The sequence below is a fragment of the Mugil cephalus genome, chromosome 21, assembly GCF_022458985.1.
Source record: "Mugil cephalus isolate CIBA_MC_2020 chromosome 21, CIBA_Mcephalus_1.1, whole genome shotgun sequence".
NCBI classification, from domain to species: Eukaryota; Metazoa; Chordata; class Actinopteri; order Mugiliformes; family Mugilidae; genus Mugil; species Mugil cephalus.
In genome coordinates, this window is record NC_061790.1 from 2,699,678 (window position 1) to 2,719,373 (window position 19,696).

A 19,696-nucleotide genomic window follows, 5' to 3' on the forward strand; every position below is an offset into this window, starting at 1 on the left:
AAGCGAGTGAAAGGGTATACCAGTTTTTTTTTATTCCATCTATTAACACATGACGCCCGTTCGACTTCCGTCTCTTTAGAGCTACGAACTGTTGCATCTGCAGCTTCCACATGGCCACAGATTATTACTGAGCAGAAGCTGCTCTACCATTGGCTCGTCAGCGTCGGAAGGCCGTGTGTCAGCGTCGGCTGAACAAAAGAGAGAGTCACCACAGACGGAGGGAGACGGACTGAGAGACGCTTGAGTGGCGGGCGGACGCGTGGAGGCGAAGAGAAGCGGCTCAGAACCGGAGTAGTGGTCTTTATATATAAGAACCTGTTAAGGAAGTAGAATCTATTTTTTTTTTCCGAAAGCGCACGTGTCCGCTTTGTCATATTTTTAATCGCGTTCTCGAGAGCATCGCACTAAACCGAATGAGGAAACGGCTCCGCGCCTCGCTGCTCTCAGCTGACCATCTTCTCTATTTGCAGCGACTTAAAAATTACAATTAACAGTAACTACAAAAAAAAAAAAAAAAAAAAAGCACCAGAGCGAACGCCATGGTCGCAGGTGAGCTCGTACAGGAGCATCTGCGCAGCATCGCGGTCTCCAGGAAGGAGGCGAACCCGGAGCCCGGCGGAGCTGCGGAGCGACGCGCGGATCCAGCGCAAGTAGCGGCGGAGCGGACGGGCGGGGCGGGGGAGGCGGAGGAGAGAGGCGCACCGGAGCAGGAAGAGGAGAAGGAGCAGCCGCCGGATGAAAGAGAGGCGATGCTGCCCAACGGAGGAGGAGGAGGAGGAGGAGGGAGCGAGGCGGAGGAGGACGAGGAGGAAGGGAGGAAGCTGGAGACGAGGCTGTACGCGCGCCGGTTCGCCGTGCTGGCCGTGTTCAGCCTGTACTCCCTGGTGAACGCCTTCCAGTGGATCCAGTACAGCATCATCACCAACGTGTTCACCAGGTACTACGGCGTGACCAACGACAAGGTGGACTGGCTCTCCATCGTCTACATGGTGGCCTACGTGCCGCTCATCTTCCCCGCCACCTGGCTGCTGGACTGGAAGGGGCTGCGGCTCACGGCCCTGCTGGGCGCCGGCCTCAACTGCGCCGGCGCCTGGCTCAAGTGCGCCAGCGTGAGCCCGGAGCGGTTCGGCGTCACCGTGGCCGCGCAGGTCGTCTGCTCCGTGGCGCAGGTGTTCATCCTCGGGCTGCCGTCGCGCATCGCCTCGGTGTGGTTCGGACCGCGGGAGGTTTCCACGGCGTGCGCCACCGCGGTGCTGGGGAACCAGGTCAGTTCATTGATGCTGAATAGAGCAGGGGCGTCCCACACAGTTTAGTTCAGGGGGGGCCAGTTTGATCTTAAGACCGGAAAGATAATACGTTTAATAAACTACAAATAAAGGGAAGGGGATATGCAATTTTAGCACATTACTGCCATCAGCAGTTTAATTCCATGCAACTTTTACTAAAACAGTATAACTCCTGGTGGACACATTAGGAACAGCAGTTAATTTTTAATGAAAAATTGCAGATAATAATTTTCACACCTTGCAAATTCATTCCTTGGGCCAGATTGCTTCCGTATGTTTGACCCCCCTGGTATAGACAGAGACAGAAAGAGTAGGAAGAGGTGTAACCAGCATAGTGGGTGACAAACTAGTAACATAACCTAGTGGACACATTAGTAACATTTTGAAAAATTCCAGCTAATCACCTTGTAAATTCATCCCTTGGACCAGACTGGAGAGACAGATATAGAAGAAGTAGGGAGAGGTGTAACCAGTATGATCTGATCTAATACGTTCTAGAACATGGGTGTCACACTGGCCACATTCAGCCCAGTTTGGACCAGAAACATAATAACCTATAACAACAACTCTGCATTTATTTCCATTTGTTTCAGTGGAAACAATAACAAGCTAATTGGGATAATGTTTAATAAACTATCCTATCCTCCATTTCAAATTCTTGCTGCGGGCCAGATTAGATCCTAGCCTAGATCAGATAGAACACCAGACAGGAAGTACACAGACCAACAGTAAAGTCTGGTTCTATATAAAGAAAATAAACAGAACAGAAATATTCTATCATTGTGTAATAGCAAAAAAAACATAGTTATAGTCAGAATCTCCACTTAAATATGTAAAATGTTAACACGTAGCTCGTCCCCAGTTAGGGACGGCCATCGGTTTCCTGCTGCCTCCAGTTCTGGTTCCCAACACGGCCGATGACATCGAGCAGATGGGCCGCAACATCAGCGTCATGTTCTACGGCACAGCTGCTGTCTCCACGGCCCTCTTCATCCTCACGGTTATAGGTGAGCGCCACATTCACAGCCGCACAAACACACACAGATACACACACAGAGTCCAGTTCCATCACGTTAACTGTTTGCCCTTATCCGGCCCAGTTGCCAGGGATCAGTTGTGCTTCAGTTGCCACATACTGTTGTGTTGACTTTTCTGTACACTAGGACAGAGGTGAGCATGTGTGCGTTCTTGCGTTTCTGAGGTTGTGATGTCGTCACTGGATAGTAAATACGGGTCCAGTCTGGCCCCGCAGGACGAATTCACAAAACATGCAAAAATGACATGGAAGTCATGAACTGCAGCTTTTAAATAAAACTTTAAAAAAAAAATAAATAAATAAATAAAAACTTATATTAAAAACATAAATTTGTCCACTTGGGTTCACACTATATAGTGTAAGACACTGACTGTTTATATTACAGACAAACACATCAGGACGTCGCCTATTGGATCCTGAACCACAAAAATGAAGCCTGGAGTGGGTGGAGCCTGTATGAGCTTTACTCCGCCTACATTTGGATATATGGGGGTCATGTCACACGTTAAGACCAGCCCACCCAACTCTCTGCTAACTGTTAGCTCAGGCTACCACCTGTCACTCAAAGTGGGAACGACCTTAATTATGCGGAATTTTAAACCTTAATAAAAAATAAATTAATAAATTAGATAAATGTTGTCATTAGTAGTGAAATAAACTATTGAGACATATTTAATAATGTTGTAAATTTGGACTTTTTAACATGGGGGTCTTTGGGGATTTGCTCCCTTGTGGAGCCTCTAGTGGCCACTCGACGAACTGCAGTTTTTTGCACTTGTACTTCACTGCTCAGACCTGGAGGTTACCACTCGGTCAAAGATTGTGGATGCAACGCAAACATTGAGACCCAGAAGTAAACTCAAATTTATTTTTCTTAACAAATTTTTAGATTTTTAGTCGTTTATAGGTCATTATGTTTTTATCTTACTGGTCTGGCCCGTTTACAATCAAATGCATGTGGCTCCTGAACTAAAATGAATTCAACGCCCCTCCTCCTCCAGAGAATAAATAAATAAATTAACATGTGTGCATGCAGTGAAAGACATAGAGATTGTTCCAACATACAGATCATTTCCCCAAATCATGATGCACAACCAGCTGATCATGGCTCTGATCTAGTATTAGATCCACTGGAAACCTGAGTTGGTATAATAAAAAGATATTTGCATGCAGAACTTAGATTGGATGTCAAGACCTGACATGTGGAGACCCAGTTTAATGTCAGGTTTGAACATGACCTGTGGTTTAAATTTGACAGTCAAATGTAAATATCTGAGTATCAGGGCCTTGGCACGAATCACAAGTGTACGGTATTTCTATGAATATGAAGGTCTTATGAAAACAGGACGTAGCCATTTTGGCTAAAAAGATACATCACAGGCTTGTATTTATAAGACAGATGTCTAAACCCTTTCTGATTTTCAAAAATGCATTTAAATAAATAACAAGAGCGGGTTAATTGTTTGTTATTTGTCTTAACACATTGGAGTTCCCCAGGGAGCGACCCTGGGCCCCTGCACAGTTTAACCCAGTTTCTGATTCTTCTACAGTGATAAAAGACCGACCCGCTCTGCCTCCCAGTCAAGCCCAGGCCGTGTTACCGGACTCCCCCCCCGAAGATTACTCCTACAAACAGTCCATCATCAACCTGATGGTGAACAAAGCCTTCGTCCTGCTGCTCATCAGCTACGGCAAGTGTGAAAAACCTAGTACTAGTATTATTTTAAACATTTTGCTGGATTTCTCTGTCTCTTTCCGTTAGTATTTGTGCATTCTTGGAGACCTAATGTTCATCACCACAGTTTTTAGAACCATTCTCACACAAAGATGTTAATTTCATAATCGTTTTTTTTTTTTTTGTCCTGTGTTAGTTTCGTAGTTTCCCTCTGGCCCATTTAAAACCAAAGACACAAACACTGGGCTCATGTTAAACACCACACAGTTTCCGCTGTGGTCGCTTTTTAATGTCCACACCCATTTGACCTGCATTCACGGTGTCCCTGTTACTTGGCAACAGCCAGTCAGACGCATCAATACAGACACATGGAGTCATGACAAAGAAGCACAGCCTCTGCAGAGTGCATGTCTGTGTGTTTGCATTCGTTTGCATCTAAGCCGCACTGATATTTGTCATGAAGAAATGAATGAGTTTAAATTGTGGAGGGAACTGATCAGAGTCTTGGCTTCTTTCTTCTTCTCTGCAGGTATAATGACCGGCTCCTTCTACTCCGTCTCAACGCTCCTCAACCAGATGATCATGACCTGCTATGAGGTAAAACAACCAAAAGAATGGAAGCGCAATTAATAGTCAGGACTGGAAGCTGATTGGATTTTAAAAAGTATAAAGACATGAAAGATGTGAAACTAGAGGGAACATAGAGTATCATGAAACCCCTTCATGGTCTTCGTCACTGTGACATCACTCAGGCTAAACAGAGCCTCGAAGCCTGAGGTGAACACTGCCACTGACAACCGGGAAAATGTCGTATTGCTGTATTTTTGGGGCCAAAACCAAAAAAAAAAGAAAAAAACACTAACTTGAAGTTTTATCGCATACCAACCACTGCTAGTTTCAGACAACTTTGGTTGAACACAGATAAAAGGAAGGAATGGAGTAAGACAATCATCAACAACTCTGTGTGGAGCGCACATTTGATATCAGATAAGTTTAATATGGAATACATCATCAGTTTCAACCTGTTTAGTGTTATGGGTTAGAATAAATCGTGACAGAAATTACGTTAAATCGTTATTTAGAAGATACATGCTAATACTAATTGCAATATTGCTTTTGCTACATTACCCTCCACAACGGTTCCACAAAACAGTCCATTGAAATATGCTAACTGCCGTTTACAGGCTACAGTGTTTGAGACGTTTTGCCTCCAGCTAAGCCCCGCCCCTCAATAACCATCACACCGTTTACAAACTGTGGAGGCGTCTATTAAATGTCTGGAACTGACTGAATCAGGAAATCAGTAGCGATACCCAGCCTGTGTCTGACGTGTACTTTGTATTGGAGCAGTAACTGGGCGAGTGAGTGATGATGTTTCACAAAACCACACTTTCAGTCGAGGATGCACTGAGAGACTTTCTATGGTAAAACCAAATCTGTGTGTAGAGGAAGTCAGTCATTAGTAGGCTAATGTGCTAATGCTACATACAGTCCATATATTAGCATACAGCTGTTGATGTGCTCACACATTAACATGCATCTAACAAGCCTGAGGTAACCATGAAACATACTGACTTCATACATGTCGAATTTTACTTAGAATTTTATCAAATGTTTCATTTTGTCCTAAGAAATTTACATGAAAGTTTCAGAATAAGTTCCAGACGTCTGTTCAGGTGTCGTGACTAAGAAAATGGCTGCACCTGCAAGGCTGAACGCAGGTCAAACCACGTAGTAAAAATATAACGAATATTTAATAAAATTGCACACACACCGATCAGCCATAACATTATAACCGCCGATGGCAGCTTTTTCTTCAATCCTAAAATACTTTTATGCGTTTTGTTTCTTTGCCGAAGTAACCAGAGCCGTAGAACATTTGCCATGGCAATTCCTGTATCTGTAGACAAGGCTGTAATAAACTATCTATAATGATCAGCCACATCATTATGACCATCGACAGGAGAATAAATAACTTTGACTATTTTGTGACAGTTCAGTCTTCTGCTGGGAAACCTTTGGACCTGTCATTCACTCATGTGGATGTTACTTAGACATGTAGCACCCACCTAGACCAGACCAGACCAGGCCCCCCACTACACCCACCCATTAGCATTGACACTCCTTGATGGCAGCAGCAACACACACACACATGCTTTCGGAACAACTCAAAAAACACCCCACTAACAACATTCTGAATTCCCTCAGAAGGCCCATGTCCATTCTCTGATGAGTGAGACAAGCACAGTATTATGAAAGTGGCCACAATGTTATGCCTGATCGGTGTACATTCCTTCTCAGTCAAAAAATGTGAACAAGAGGAAAGTCGAGATGAAGAATGATGGAGGGAGGGGGCGGAGCTCATGGCTTTGATGAGACGTCTGCTTGTTTGTCTGCAGCTCTGGGTTCATTAGCTGCTTTCACGCATGCCTGCAGCTCAGCTCAGCACCGAGGACGCACACCCACTGCATTCAGTCGCCCTCTTTCTTTCTTTCTTTCTTTCCTTCCTGTCTCTCTCTCTCTCTCCCCAGTCTTTCCCAGATACTGTACAGTCTGATTGACACGAAACCCGAGGCCCATTCAGTGTCTGCTTGCTTTAGCAACACAAACACAGATCCTCAGTCTAACATGAACTCATGAAACAGTCTCTCTGTCAGTTGAGCCGTCACATGACTCTCCCACCAGAACAGAAACACTATAAATCCCTCACAACCCCCCCCACTTCCACATCTAACAACCCTTATCCATATTTACATTGTGACAGAACATGTGACCGGCTTGTTGTTTCTCCACCTCTGCTCATATATGTTGAACTTAAAGAAGCTTCCTCTACTCCCCCTCCCTCCTCTCTCTCTCTCTATCTATCTGCAGAACCAGGAGTTGAACGCTGGGAGAATCGGTTTGACTCTGGTTGTTGCCGGGATGGTCGGCTCCATTCTCTGCGGCCTGTGGCTGGACCACACAAAGACGTACAAGTAGGCAATGCACAATACACTTGTTCAGGGACTATATACATATATACGTATATATGTATAAACACCTCAATCACAATAAACAGGCCCAAACTCAATGAAGTTTGATTCACTTTCACAGGGGTAGAATATTCCTTTTCCCAAACCAATCGACAGGGGAAGTCTGAGCATGCTCTGTCTGGACGTAAATGCGCAGTGACGTTTGTTTTTAATAACAACTCTGAAAGAACAAGACATTATCGCAGCTTAGACGGCAGAAAAAAAAAATGAAATACTGACCTGTTTAAAAACCTCCATCAAAAATTACTTGGAGCCGAGATAGACCGAAGCTGGAAAACCTTGAAGACCGTCTACTACTACAAGGCTAAATAACACAACAGAGAAAGTGGATATGACCCCACAAACTTTCCAGATCAAGCTGTTGCTTTAATAATAAAAGTGTTAAAGCAATAGCAGAGAGAGAGAAAGAGAGAGAGAGAGAGAGAGAGAGACCTCCATCTTTGATCGGTAGCCAGGTTTAAACCTTGGGCGTCTATAGAGGGACAAACCTTACCGGTCAGATTCCATGTCCTACATGGGGGACTCAAAATTTCCCATAAAGCATTATGAAAATTAGGGACCATACGATGGTAACTCCACGGGTGGTGGATATCCCATCATGCATTGCGTCTCTAGCTTTGAAGTTTTGTCGTGGAAATATGAAGCTTTTTTTTAAACATAGTTGTATACATCACACATATTTGTGAGGTGATCTACTCTGATCTGACGTTTACATGAACCTCTACTATTAATCTGGACGACCATTTCACAGACAAGCAATGTCTTAATTCGGAAAGTTTGTGTGCTCAAAACCCCCATTTTGCTATTGTCTTAGCCTCATAGTAGCTGGTCCTCAAGGTTTTCCAGCGTTTAAGCTGCGATAACGTCCAGTCCTTTCAGAGTTGTTATTAAAAACAAGCTCTCCAGTTGAGGAAACATCTCTCCAGCGTCCCTGAGCATTTACGTCCAGATAGAGCATGCTCAGACAGAACGGAGCCTGACGTCATTCAGATTCACCGTTTACGTGACTTTAGATCGGTTTGGGAAAAGGAATATTCTACTCCTCTGAAACCCAATGGAAGTTCATTCAGTCTGGGCCTGTTTATTCCGACTGAGATGTTTATATGGAGCATTTTTATTCAGTTTGGGCTTCTAAATTGATTCTAATGGGAATATTAGGCTCCATGTGAACCCAGCTACAGATAAAGATATAGTAGAGGTTCATCAGATCAGAGTAGATCACCTCACATGTGAACAGTTGACCTGAAACCTTCAATTGGAACGAGAAAAAAGTCTCTCATGTTAACCCGGCTTTTGTGTTAATTAAGAGACGGCACACTTTTGTAGTTTCACTTCCCATTTTTGCATCATTTTATCATTACATATCTGGAGAATGCGTTGATGTATTCTGTGAAAAATCATCCATGATAATTTCTGTGGTGTGGGTAGGAAGGAACGAATCCCTTAATCGGTGCGTGAACGTCTCTTTTACAGGATGACCACTCTGATCGTGTACGGCCTGTCGTTTCTGGGCATGGTGGTCTTCACCTTCACCCTGGACCTCAACAACATCTTACTGGTCTTCTTCACCGCCGGAGTCCTGGGGTACGACTTCTAACATCAGTGCAGTACATGTCCATCTATAGCCCCATTCAAACCTAGAACACCTTCAGACCTTCAGACCTAGGTCACATTTGATCCAGATGTGGTCTGAAACACATTTGTCCTCATTTCTTTGTTTAGTGTGAACACACACTGAGTCCTGGGTCACATTAAAGACCATCTACTCTACAGGGGTGGTCTTTCCTCATTCATTTAGATAAAAGCACATGTGTGGACCCACTTTAACCATAGACTGTATAAAGAGGTGGAACAGCTCCTCTAAAGTGAAGCCAAAGCTAGTAGAGCTCCCCCTGGTGGCTGGAGGCTGCAGTATAGGTCAAAAGCACTTAAAGTTTCGTTTTAATTATTTGACGCCATTGAAACAGGATGTGACAATGGCGACCACCTGTTGCCATGCCAACTGCTCCTTAAACTGGCGGCGGTACAGCTGAGTCTAGTATTAATAGTTTTCATTTTTAGGGTCGAATTGGTACTCCATTCACAAATATGCCTAATTTAAGGGGCGATCTTTAATTTATCGGAGAAGTAGATGAAATTTTCAGGCCGTTAGTCGTGTCGGTGAGGGCAGAATGTCACACACCTTATTATTAGTGCCGGTTGGAGTCTAAACCGGATAAAAAGTGAAATATGGGTGAACGCAAGTGTTTGTTGGCTTACCTGAAGAGAAGAGCGCCTCCTTCAGACTCACTGCAACATTTTATATCGCTAACATTAATGCTAACATGCTAAAAGGACAACAACATAACACAAGTGCAGCACAACATAAACAGACGTTCCAATTGCCCCCTAACCCCACAATGCATTGTGGGTTTTGTCCTCCACTACAACAGCGGTGGGTCTGCAGGAAGTGTGGGCGGAGCATCAGTATTGGGGCTCTGCCCTCGGACGCCGCCCATACCCCTGTGAAAATAGTTTGGCCAACCGTCCATATTTATACAGCCTATGATTTTAATGCACACATATACTTAAAGCTGGACATTTGTGATCGGATCGCTCAGGACGGGTGTCAACACAAGGTCTGAACGGGGCCTAGGTATTTTATATTTTATGTGATTATATATTTGTTAAATATATATATTGTTAACACAACAAAACTCCACCTTTCAAGCATGAAATTTCTTTGCAATACTAATGCTAACATTGAACTCTTCAACAAGTTCCCGTGCGTTAGCTGCTTTTCTTTCATGATGCAAATTCGTTAAACTCGTGTCACTCATGGTTCCGACCTTAAGTGGGGAGTAAAGGGGGGATTTCATATTCACATGCCCACCCTCGTTACGGTATCTCGGGGTTGCATCAGAGGCTCCATAAAGACAGTCAGCGTTCCCTCTCCACCTCGTGCTTCCAGTCCATTAAAACCTCCGACCTTCACAAGGACATTCACGTCAGCGGGTTCTTATCAGAAAGTCCTTGTGAGCTCGTAGAGTGCAGTTAATATGTGCAGAATCACTGCTGATATGCATGACTAAACTCTAAACTAATGATTTAGAAGGAATTCTGATTCCCATGTTGAATGTGCCAAAATTACCACTTTTATTGTTTTCTATTGTTTTTCATATTAGACATATTAGAGATGTTGCGTTCAAAACTAATTCTGAAGACACAAGATGCTGTGAACTCATTCATTGTTTGAGGTTTAAACAAACCTGACGCTGATACGTGCAGCAAATACTGTGCAGATGTTTACCTGTAAATAGTCGAGAACATGTCCACAAATGAACGAAGTGTTAACAAAAATCACTTAGGAGATGCAGTCACGGACCGGTGGTGTGTGGCAGCTGAACCAGTTCGGTGTCTTGTAGAAGTGTGTTAACTGCATGTTCAAACAAACTGTGTGAAACTCCATGTTTCAGGTTCTTCATGACCGGCTACTTGCCTCTGGGCTTTGAGTTTGGTGTTGAGATCACGTACCCGGAGTCTGAAGGAACATCGTCAGGGCTCCTCAATGCTTTCGCTCAGGTGTGTAGCGCGCTACATGAATGAAAACGAGCATTCTCACTTCACAGGGGGACATTTTATAAAAAAAAAACAATTTTTATTGATTTTCCATTAGAATAACATTTCATTTGTGCACAGCGTGTATTGAAAGTGGAAACATTCATAAGATTAGAAAGCAGCTGCAGCATTCAAGTGATTACAACTGTGAAAGGAATCCAGTCCAGTCCCCGCTTGTCCTCTTAAGAGTCCAAATCTTCACAAAGAATAACTGTCTGTTGGGTTTATCCAGCCCAGGTTTATAGAAGAATGCTTCATCAAGGACAACTGAAAAATAATCTGTACAAGGAGAAAGAAAATAATAATAATAAAAAACTAAATAAAAGAAAATGAATGAATTGCGAACAATGAAGTCCCAATGTCCACAAGTGTGTACTTAGCTCGTTGCTATTGATAAAATTTGTTAAATGTGCACGTCATATCAAACTAGAAACGGTAATAAACAGAGATAAATAAGTTTTAGCCTTAGAATTTGGTGGGGTTTTATTCCCCGTCCACTTTTCTCCTGTGATCATGCTATCATGTTTTTACCGACTGGCGTATTGACCCTTTGCTACCACTAGGTGGCAGACTAAAGTGTCCACTAATAGGATAACAGGTTTAGATTAAGCAGAATAAGCTGAAATAAAAAACCTAGAACTTAGCGTCCCCATATGAGGACACAGGGTCTCAAGAGGTTAAGGGAGCAAGTTTCAGGGGTGAATCCAAAAAATGCACATATGTCGTTGGGAGTGATGTCTTTCTGAAACATCTTAAAAATGTCGCCCTAAAAGCTTTAGGACAGGACCAGAACATGTGAATATAGTCACATTATAAGACATGAGTTTGTAGCTGGAGAATCCAAGTAACTGCTAGCTAATACTTAGCTTTTAGCTTTTATACATTTGTCAATGATTTGACTTTTGAAGTCTTGGAGCCAGACCAACTTACTCCTCTACAAAGTCTTTATGGTGAGGAGGTTCTCCTGGGCCAATAATTGTCTGGACGGTGATGCACAATCATTTTAATTTATGAAATAAACACTTTGCTTTATAGTTTATTTTTTTCTGCATCTTGGATGGGTGTCCATTAGCCGTTTGTTGACCTGTTGTGCGTTTGTGTGCAGATATTCGGGATAATTTTCACCCTGATCCAAGGAAAACTGACCACAAACTACAATCCGCTGGTTGGAAATCTCTTCCTCTGCGCCTGGATCTTCCTGGGGATAATTCTCACAGGTAGGTAGTGTAGACCAGGGGTCCCCAACCACCGGTTTGCGGACCATTTGGTACCGGGCAGCAAAGAAAGCATGTTTCTGGGTATCTTATTTTGAAAAACGACCACTTCGTTCTTGACCCTTTATTCACGGGAAGCTTCTTTAGAAATGAGTTAAATATGAGACACTGGACAGACCCCAGACTGAAAGCAAAAAGAAGGCTGCCTTTAAAGGAAAAGACTCATAGCTAAGCTCCACACCCACTCTGCTAATGAAGCCGTGAGCTAATGATGCTACTGAGGACATTTGCAGTGAACTTTTGTGGAGAGGCTGCGGTGAAAAAGGTAGCAAATTAACCCCTTTTCGAGTATGAGAAGAATTGATGAAGTAGTGGAGGGTGTCGAGGTCAAGTTGCTAGAGAGGATTAATGAGTCACTGTGGTATAATAAATAAAACGTCTGGCTAAGCCTCCAATACACTCAGAATGAGATGAAGGAGTCTGATGTCTAAATTCAGTCTTCTGTTTTGGCTGGATTTACGACACTGCTCAGTATAAAGTGCAATTGCTGCATTTAGATTTATTCATTTTTTTTTTTAATTTATTTTATCTTTCTTTTACCAGGAAGATTGATTAAGATCAAAATATCTCTTCTAAAATCAAGGCCTGGCATGCTACAGCAGTGGTTCTCGACCTTTTCGAGCTGGATCTGGACCAACCCCCTCTCCCAGGATAGATCAGAAATGAGCTTGGCTTAATTTGAAACGCTAACCTGAACATGCAAGTTAACGAGTTTTCCACAACACCTCCCTGCAGATGTTTCACACCCAATAAGAGCATTATTAAGAAGTGAATGGCGTACGCCCACTTAAACAGTAGGGGCCTCATACTTTAAAACAGATTGGTGTAGATTGTGTAAAATTGGTATTAACAGCGTCATGCAGTTACTTTGAACAACGCAACCAGAGTCAATGTTTGAACTGCTTTATTTCCTCATTTTATGTTTCAGCCTTAATTAAGTCAGAACTGAAGAGACACAACGTCAACATGGGAGCAGAGAGCAACCACCTGCAGGCAGTAAGTCGACCTTCAGTCACTTTAAAACGTTTTCACACTTTTCTGATTCATCAGTTTTACATAAATACAGACGTCGCTACGAGACACATTCATGTATTTAACCATCTCTTACGCCACAATATTACTATTAAATGGAAATGTAATGGTTTACGTCTCAGGAGTTGTGACTGTATACATTGGTCTGGAGTCTGCAAAGATCTGCTGGTCCAATCAGATCGCTTGGGGGCGGGGCTTAATGCGGTGATGGACGGAAGAGTAACCGTGGTCGTACGCATCATCCGATCTCTGTGGACTTGAGTTACTTTACAAAATAATCGCTCTGATTGGTTGGAGGCCAAGCTGCAGCAGGCCCAATTACACAGATCAGCCACAACATTATGACCACCGACAGGAGAAGTAAATAACATTTAAACCGTCTTGTGTCAATTCAGTGTTCTGCTGGGAAACTTTTGGACATGACATTCATTGGTGTGGATGTTACTTAGACATGTAGCACCCACCTAGACCAGACCAGACCAGACCAGACCAGATCCCCCCACCCCATAGCAAGTTTCTGAATTTCTCTTCCTGTCTGTGTCTCATGGAGCGTCTTTCAGAGACGATCACATTTTGTCTGATATTTTTCTTCTTCCTTTGAACCTTTCTCGTCTCTTTTTATGTTCTCTCAACATAGATTCTCCTCTGAACAGACACAGTTATATGTATTTATATTGATGTATTATATTTTTTCCAGTATAACATTGATACCAGCTCTCTAACTTTGCCAGACCTTTAAATCTGATTCAAGACTCTTCAGTCGGTCTTTATTCACCTTCCCACCATCCTGCTGTCATAGTGACCTTTAGAAAGAACAGTTCATTCTGGCTCCTCCTCGTTCGTCTTTGTAAGCACCGGGCACACAATCAAGATTATTTTTAATCATTATAAGATGTAATATTTGCACACATCTGCGCTTATTCATACATTTATGTTCATGTATTTATCTTGAAAGATGACCTACAAAAAATAACAAATGAAAGAATCTGAAAAAAGAAAAGTATTACTTCTCTTTCTCAGCTCATTGTCTCAATGTGCAGGATTTCAATGGTGCCTCCTGTTGGCAGCATCAGGAACGACACCTAAGTGAACCTAAAAGCAACAAAGCACTTTTAAAGTGGGACCATTAACTACAATATTAAAATAAACTCTGCACATTTTTGCTTTTATTAATCTGTATTAAGTGACGTTTTTACGGCTCCTGTGCAGGTGCAGCCACAACGACAACTCATTTAATTTTCAGCAGATATGATGAACAAACATTTACTTATTCCCAAGTGCTGCAGCTGTGGAGGACTTTAAATGAAATGAAACCAGCTGCCGTCCTGAGCATTACTATTACTAATTATTAGGGGTGGTTTGTATTCGTCCCGTCCCGTCACGGTTCGGCGCACGCAGTCACACGACTAATACGTCTGAGTGAGTATTTAAAAAAGTTGAGTCCTCACGTCAGTTCAGGTCGTGATAATGAGCCTGAAAACTGCCAGCAACTGACATTACAGAGGAAGAAAAAGAAGCAGAAGAATAAATATTAGGTCAATTATTAAAATGTTAATGTTGTTGTTTTTACCGTTTAAGGCATACATTTTTCGCAAGGAGCGGCTGAGCGACTTTTTAACATCTCCAGTCCGCGGGCGTTGCTGCAGCAGTTACTAATCAGCAGAGGGTTAGAGAGATGATGCTAAACGTCACATTATGTGATACAAAGCATCATTTCAGAGGCCAGTGCACTTATTACCGCCTGTGTGTCTAGGGGATCGTGCGAAATTTCCAGTCCACAGATTTCCTAAATCGTTTTTATTGCAAGAAATATCATCCACCATTCACTCTAATCATTTAATGTGTAGAGGATCATCCTCTAAATTGTCCAGTTCCTCCAGCGTCACCTCCTTGCGTCGCATCTTCTTCTTCTTTTCATATTCTCTCTTTCTCTTCTGCTGCATCCCAGTCTTCAAAATGATCAAATTCACCAAATAGGTTAAAGTTAACTATAAAATTCACTTTTTAATGTGCACCCCGCAGCCAATCAGAGCCGAGGATTCACCCAGACCATGGTTTATGTGAGGGTTAATGCCCGACGGGGTGAAAGTGCGTTTTTTCTTTTCCTATAGGAACAGAATGAATGAATGGTATGAAAACCCTAGTGATTTGTTTTGTGTTTTATTCTATTTATTTTTAACTTTTTACAACAGGAGATGGTTTTTAGTTTTGCAGCTTCTGTTTAAAATAAATGAAAAAAGCTAGTCCTATACATGTACCGAACCGTGAGCCCCATACCAAGGTACATACCGAACCATGACTTGTGTGTACCGTTACACCCCTACTAATTATTACTTGGATGGATTTCACCCATCAAGAGACTTTCAGGTTGCATGATTACACCCAAAAAGACGTGATGAATAAAAACTCATAGTAATGTGCATAAAAATATGTCTGTGAGACCTCTTACTCACCCATGAGTCACTGTGATGTTCTAGCTTAATTTTGCCTGTTAGAAACTACAGACTTGTTTCCAAAAAAAAAAAGAGACCTGCATGGACCAGACTTCCTCTCTTTGTCCCTAAACACATGTAGCTGGACTGGACCTTGTTTGACCTGTGCCAAGTGTCTTTTGGGAAAAGAAAACCACAACCCCCTGATTTCTATGGCATTTCTATGCCACAGCAAAGGTTGTACACACAGTCCCATGGCTCCCATAGTTCTCATAGCAAAATAACTCATACTAAAACAGAATTAAGACACTTTTGAACACAACTGGATAGTCATCCAGACACACAGCGTTGATTCCTCTCCATGGTTCCCAGATGACACTTACTCTTCTGTCCATCTCCACTGAAATGATTTGATTGGCCGAGGCAGAATCTGTTCCCAATGGGGAGACTGCTTCCTACCCGCAAAGCATTTGTGGGCAGGAGAAGTTGGGCTGACTTCCAGGCTTCAAAGACCCATTGTTCTGTTTTGAGATGCCGTCCTCTGAATTTATTTGTTCTGTCTGTGCTCTAGCTTCCCGCAGAGTGTCCCAGTGACTGCCCTTCAGAAAAGAAAACCAACGGAGTCAGGCTGGAGCCCTCGCTCAGCTTCTCCCGTGAAACCTCGCAGTGACCTGTCGAGCCAGTGATTCACAGACCCGCTGAGAAAAGGCCTCCCGGCTGCCCTGGGAAACACCTCGGCACCGCTGTCTAAGCAAAGTACTCCAAGGTGCACCTGGTTTTCATTGCCAAGTATAATCTCCTCAACATTTGGAAAGCTGTGAGGCTCTGAGCCTCGTTTAATCAAGCACAGACACTATTCACAGAGGATCCGAGGCCGGGCGGCCAACGTGGCACAAAGAGAGCTGATCTGATCACGGCTCCACACAATATTTATGAATCCTTTTCAAGCCTCCTGAATGTCTCATTTAGAGGAACTTCCGGTAAAGAGAACTTTACTCTGGGTAGTACCTGCAGAAGAAGCTGATTACTGTATGCAAATGTGAATTTTGAAGGAAGACGTGTTGGTGAAGCAAGTGCCCAGTCCCTGAATGTTTCCCGGATGTCTGATGGGATCTCCGGAGCAGGTGGGATGGAGCCACTCCACCAACATTTCCTGAGTTTACTTGAATTGACTTTAGTTGTTTCATCTCAGTCCACCTTTGCAGTAAGTCAGTCATCTGAGAGGGACTGGACTCAGATTCCTGAAATCCGTTTTAAAACTGCTTCAGATGATGTGACAGATGTTGTGTTTGTTTTTCTAAAAAAAAGCAGCTGCAGGTAGTTTTGCACGGTTCACTTTAGCGTTCATAACAACGGCTAATATATACTAGAAATATTCAATGTGTCTTAACTTAGCTGACATCGTCTTAAATCATCCGGAGATCCTCACAGGATTTTAATAACTGCTTCTTTTGGACACATGTTTACATGTAGTATAGACCAGGCCGAGTTATGTTGTTCCATTGCAACGCTACACAGACACAGAAAAAGAAGCTCTTTAGACAGATGAGGGCACGTAGGTCCGTTAAAAGGGATACACCACGGCTAAGTGAAATTTAGTTACTCAACGTATTCCCCACAGTTGGATAAGTGAGAAAAAGCAGGCCAGGTTCAAAGACACCACGCAGCACCTGAAAACCACCCCAACTTCCGTCAACACAGCGGCGTGACTGGTTTTCAGGTGCTACACAAGAAGGAATTAGGAAAATTCTTGAGTTTATTTATCACTTTTGCGAATGAATGGTTAATTGGCAACACTACATTATAGCACCTATGCTAAGCTGAAGCTAACAGCTGCGCCACTGGATTAGGACAACGCCTGGACAGATTTAAAAGTGCTTTTTCTCACTTATCTGGTAAATTCAGCACTTAAATTTGAAAAATTTGAAAAATTCACACTCTAGGATTGACATTTAGAATGTCAGACTATTTTAATGAGCGCCCTATGAAGGGTTAATATCAAGCCACTGATGCTGAAACTGCTAAAAGTTTAATCTTTGCTTTTGGCAGAGGCATTTTAATACAGAATTTTCCATTTTAATGTGATAGATGGGAGTGGGTGGAAGCAGGAAATGGGACAACACACGTGATCAGATGGTGTAGGGTGGACCTGAACCTGTGAGAAGCTTCTGTTAATGGAGTCTGGATCTTTCTTGTCATATCCATCGGGGTTTTGTCTATTAGGTCGTGTGTTTTATCAGTTTCTGATGTTTTCCATGTGAAGAGAAGCTGACATCACCAAAGGCAAATACTTAACCTGTAAGGCGGTAAAGGAAAAAGAAACTGTGCGGTAGTAAACCAGAAGCTGTAGCGTCTAAACTACCGCTCCTGACAGCACAAATGCACTGAAGTGTTCTCCAAGTCAAACCACTACGCAACAAACTGAATGTGAATCCGTTCAGAGTTCAGCGCACAACAAGAATCCCACGCACAAGTTCAGGTTTTACACTGAAATGCAGATGTTTTTTTGTTTGTTAGTTTTTTTTTGTTAAGTGTTATCACAATCTGAGCTGAGTAGCAGAGGCACAGGGAGGAAAGTGACACAATGAGAAGTGAACAGGAGAAGCACAGCCTTTAGATTCATGTTCGTTCTGCTCTGCTACAATTCAGCCATTTACAAGTCGTAGCTGCTGCAAAGAGTGAAATGGCTTAAAAGTTTGATATGTTTATTAACCCTCCTATTATTTATCTTTGGAGTCAGTTTGACCCCATTCAATGTTTAACGACACTGACCTCGACATTATAAATGTTATTAATCTTAATTCTTGACCAAATGTTATAGAGAACAAGAATATGAAGCTAGAAATGATTTAAAGCCACTTAAACACGTCTCTTTCCAGTTTAAGGTCAATCAGTGAGATTTTATGCTGATCTTAACTTTGATACATTTTTGACATATATATATTAAAAAAAAACTGAAGGTAATAGGAGGGTTAAAGTATGTTAAACCATCTGATTGTTGGTTGTTGATGTTACAGCATCAGCACATTTGACGATTTTTACTATTTCATCTTCTTTCATCAGAATTTTGAGTTGAGTTCGGTTTCAATCCATTTGCATTTCATTAACCTCCTGAGACCTGCATTTTTAATTTCTCCATTTGTCTTTATTTAGAATTAGTAGAACCTAAGAACTATAAAAGCTAGGGATCGTCTATGAACAGGAAGTATTGTTTGGAAAAAATTAAGTCCTCATATGTGGACACGGGGATTATTTCACTCAGCATTATAACAAAGTCTCCAATATGTAACAAAAATATGAGCAGAATTGCAAATAATGAAGCCCCAACGTCCTCAATCGAGTACTTGCTAGTTAACAAAGTTATAGCTCGTTACTATAATTTGTATCATATTGAACTAGAAAAGTTCATAATCATAAATAAACAAGTTTCAAATGTAAAATTTGATGAGGTTTTGTACCTTGTCCACTTTTGTTACATGATTGGCTGCAGAATGAATCCACTGAATCATATTTTTACACCAACTAGTATCTAATTCTAATCTAATCTAAGAGGATAAAAGTTTAAATGAAGCAGAATAAGCTGCCGCAGACCTAAAACTTAACGTCCCCATATGAGGACGCAGGGTCTCAGGAGGTTAAGGAGTGTGTTTCAGTACCTCTGCACACAATTTGAAAAAAGTACAACCAATCAGAGCAACATGTTATGTGACGTTATTTTGCTTGGACTCTAAAGCAGCAGCCATTTTGTTTTAAACTAATTTAACTCCACGGTGCTCGGACGACGTTTATGAAAAATCACCACGTTCACTTCAGACATGTGTTGGTGTGGAAGCTTCTGGGCATTTTACATCCTATTATTTATGTATCCCACCAGATATTTTCTTTTTAACTATTTAAATATTTTCTTTTACTAATGTCTTAGTGTGTTCTTAGCTAATGAATGATTTTTTTTTCTAAATATTTTTTACATAGCACTAAATTCTTAACATGAAGTCATAATTTATTTTTCTCGTTAGTTTAGGGCTATTTATTTTGCCTGTGAAATTATAGCAGTATGTAAAGTGATGAGAGGGTTGATGATGTCTAATCTACTGTTTGAAACGTTTCTCTGTATGACCAAAACACGTTTGTGAGCTCCAGTAAAAGGATACTGTGTAAACTTGTCTCCACTTTTTCTTTTCCGCAGTTACAGCCTCTACATCGTTAGATTCAAGTCCTCAATTTCAAATATGAAACAGTGTTTCTATGAATGTGGACAAAGGACAACTTATAGTAATGATGTTGGAGAACTTGAACTGGCAACAGGAAAGACACAATACCTCATTTTCCAGA

The 19,696-nt window shown here is 42.1% G+C and overlaps 1 protein-coding gene across 2 annotated transcripts; it reads left to right on the forward strand.

The window, feature by feature from the left end:
* The first annotated feature begins 147 nt into the window (after nt 1-147).
* On the forward strand, nt 148-19,523 carry flvcr1 (FLVCR heme transporter 1). 2 transcript variants are annotated; one of them, XM_047573569.1, is made up of 10 exons: nt 157-1,265; nt 2,149-2,293; nt 3,873-4,013; nt 4,527-4,594; nt 6,869-6,972; nt 8,503-8,613; nt 10,485-10,590; nt 11,732-11,843; nt 12,829-12,896; nt 15,936-19,523. In XM_047573569.1, exons 1-10 carry the CDS (start codon nt 540-542, stop codon nt 16,032-16,034), a joined length of 1,680 nt encoding a protein of 559 aa, XP_047429525.1. In that variant the 5' UTR covers nt 157-539; the 3' UTR covers nt 16,035-19,523. The 2 variants fall into 2 exon arrangements, with proteins under 2 accessions (XP_047429526.1, XP_047429525.1); XM_047573570.1 differs by lacking the exons at nt 12,829-12,896; nt 15,936-19,523 and adding an exon at nt 12,444-12,822 and having other exon boundaries at nt 148-1,265.
* The last annotated feature ends 173 nt before the right edge of the window (nt 19,524-19,696 follow it).

Bases quoted from the DNA above. Each gene is read 5' to 3' on its own strand.
- flvcr1 (XM_047573569.1), top strand. From the start codon at position 540: ATGGTCGCAGGTGAGCTCGTACAGGAGCATCTGCGCAGCATCGCGGTC. The intron at 10,591-11,731 runs GTGTGTAGCGCG...GTTTGTGTGCAG, and splicing joins TCCTCAATGCTTTCGCTCAG to ATATTCGGGATAATTTTCAC. The intron at 12,897-15,935 runs GTAAGTCGACCT...TCTGTGCTCTAG, and splicing joins AGAGCAACCACCTGCAGGCA to CTTCCCGCAGAGTGTCCCAG.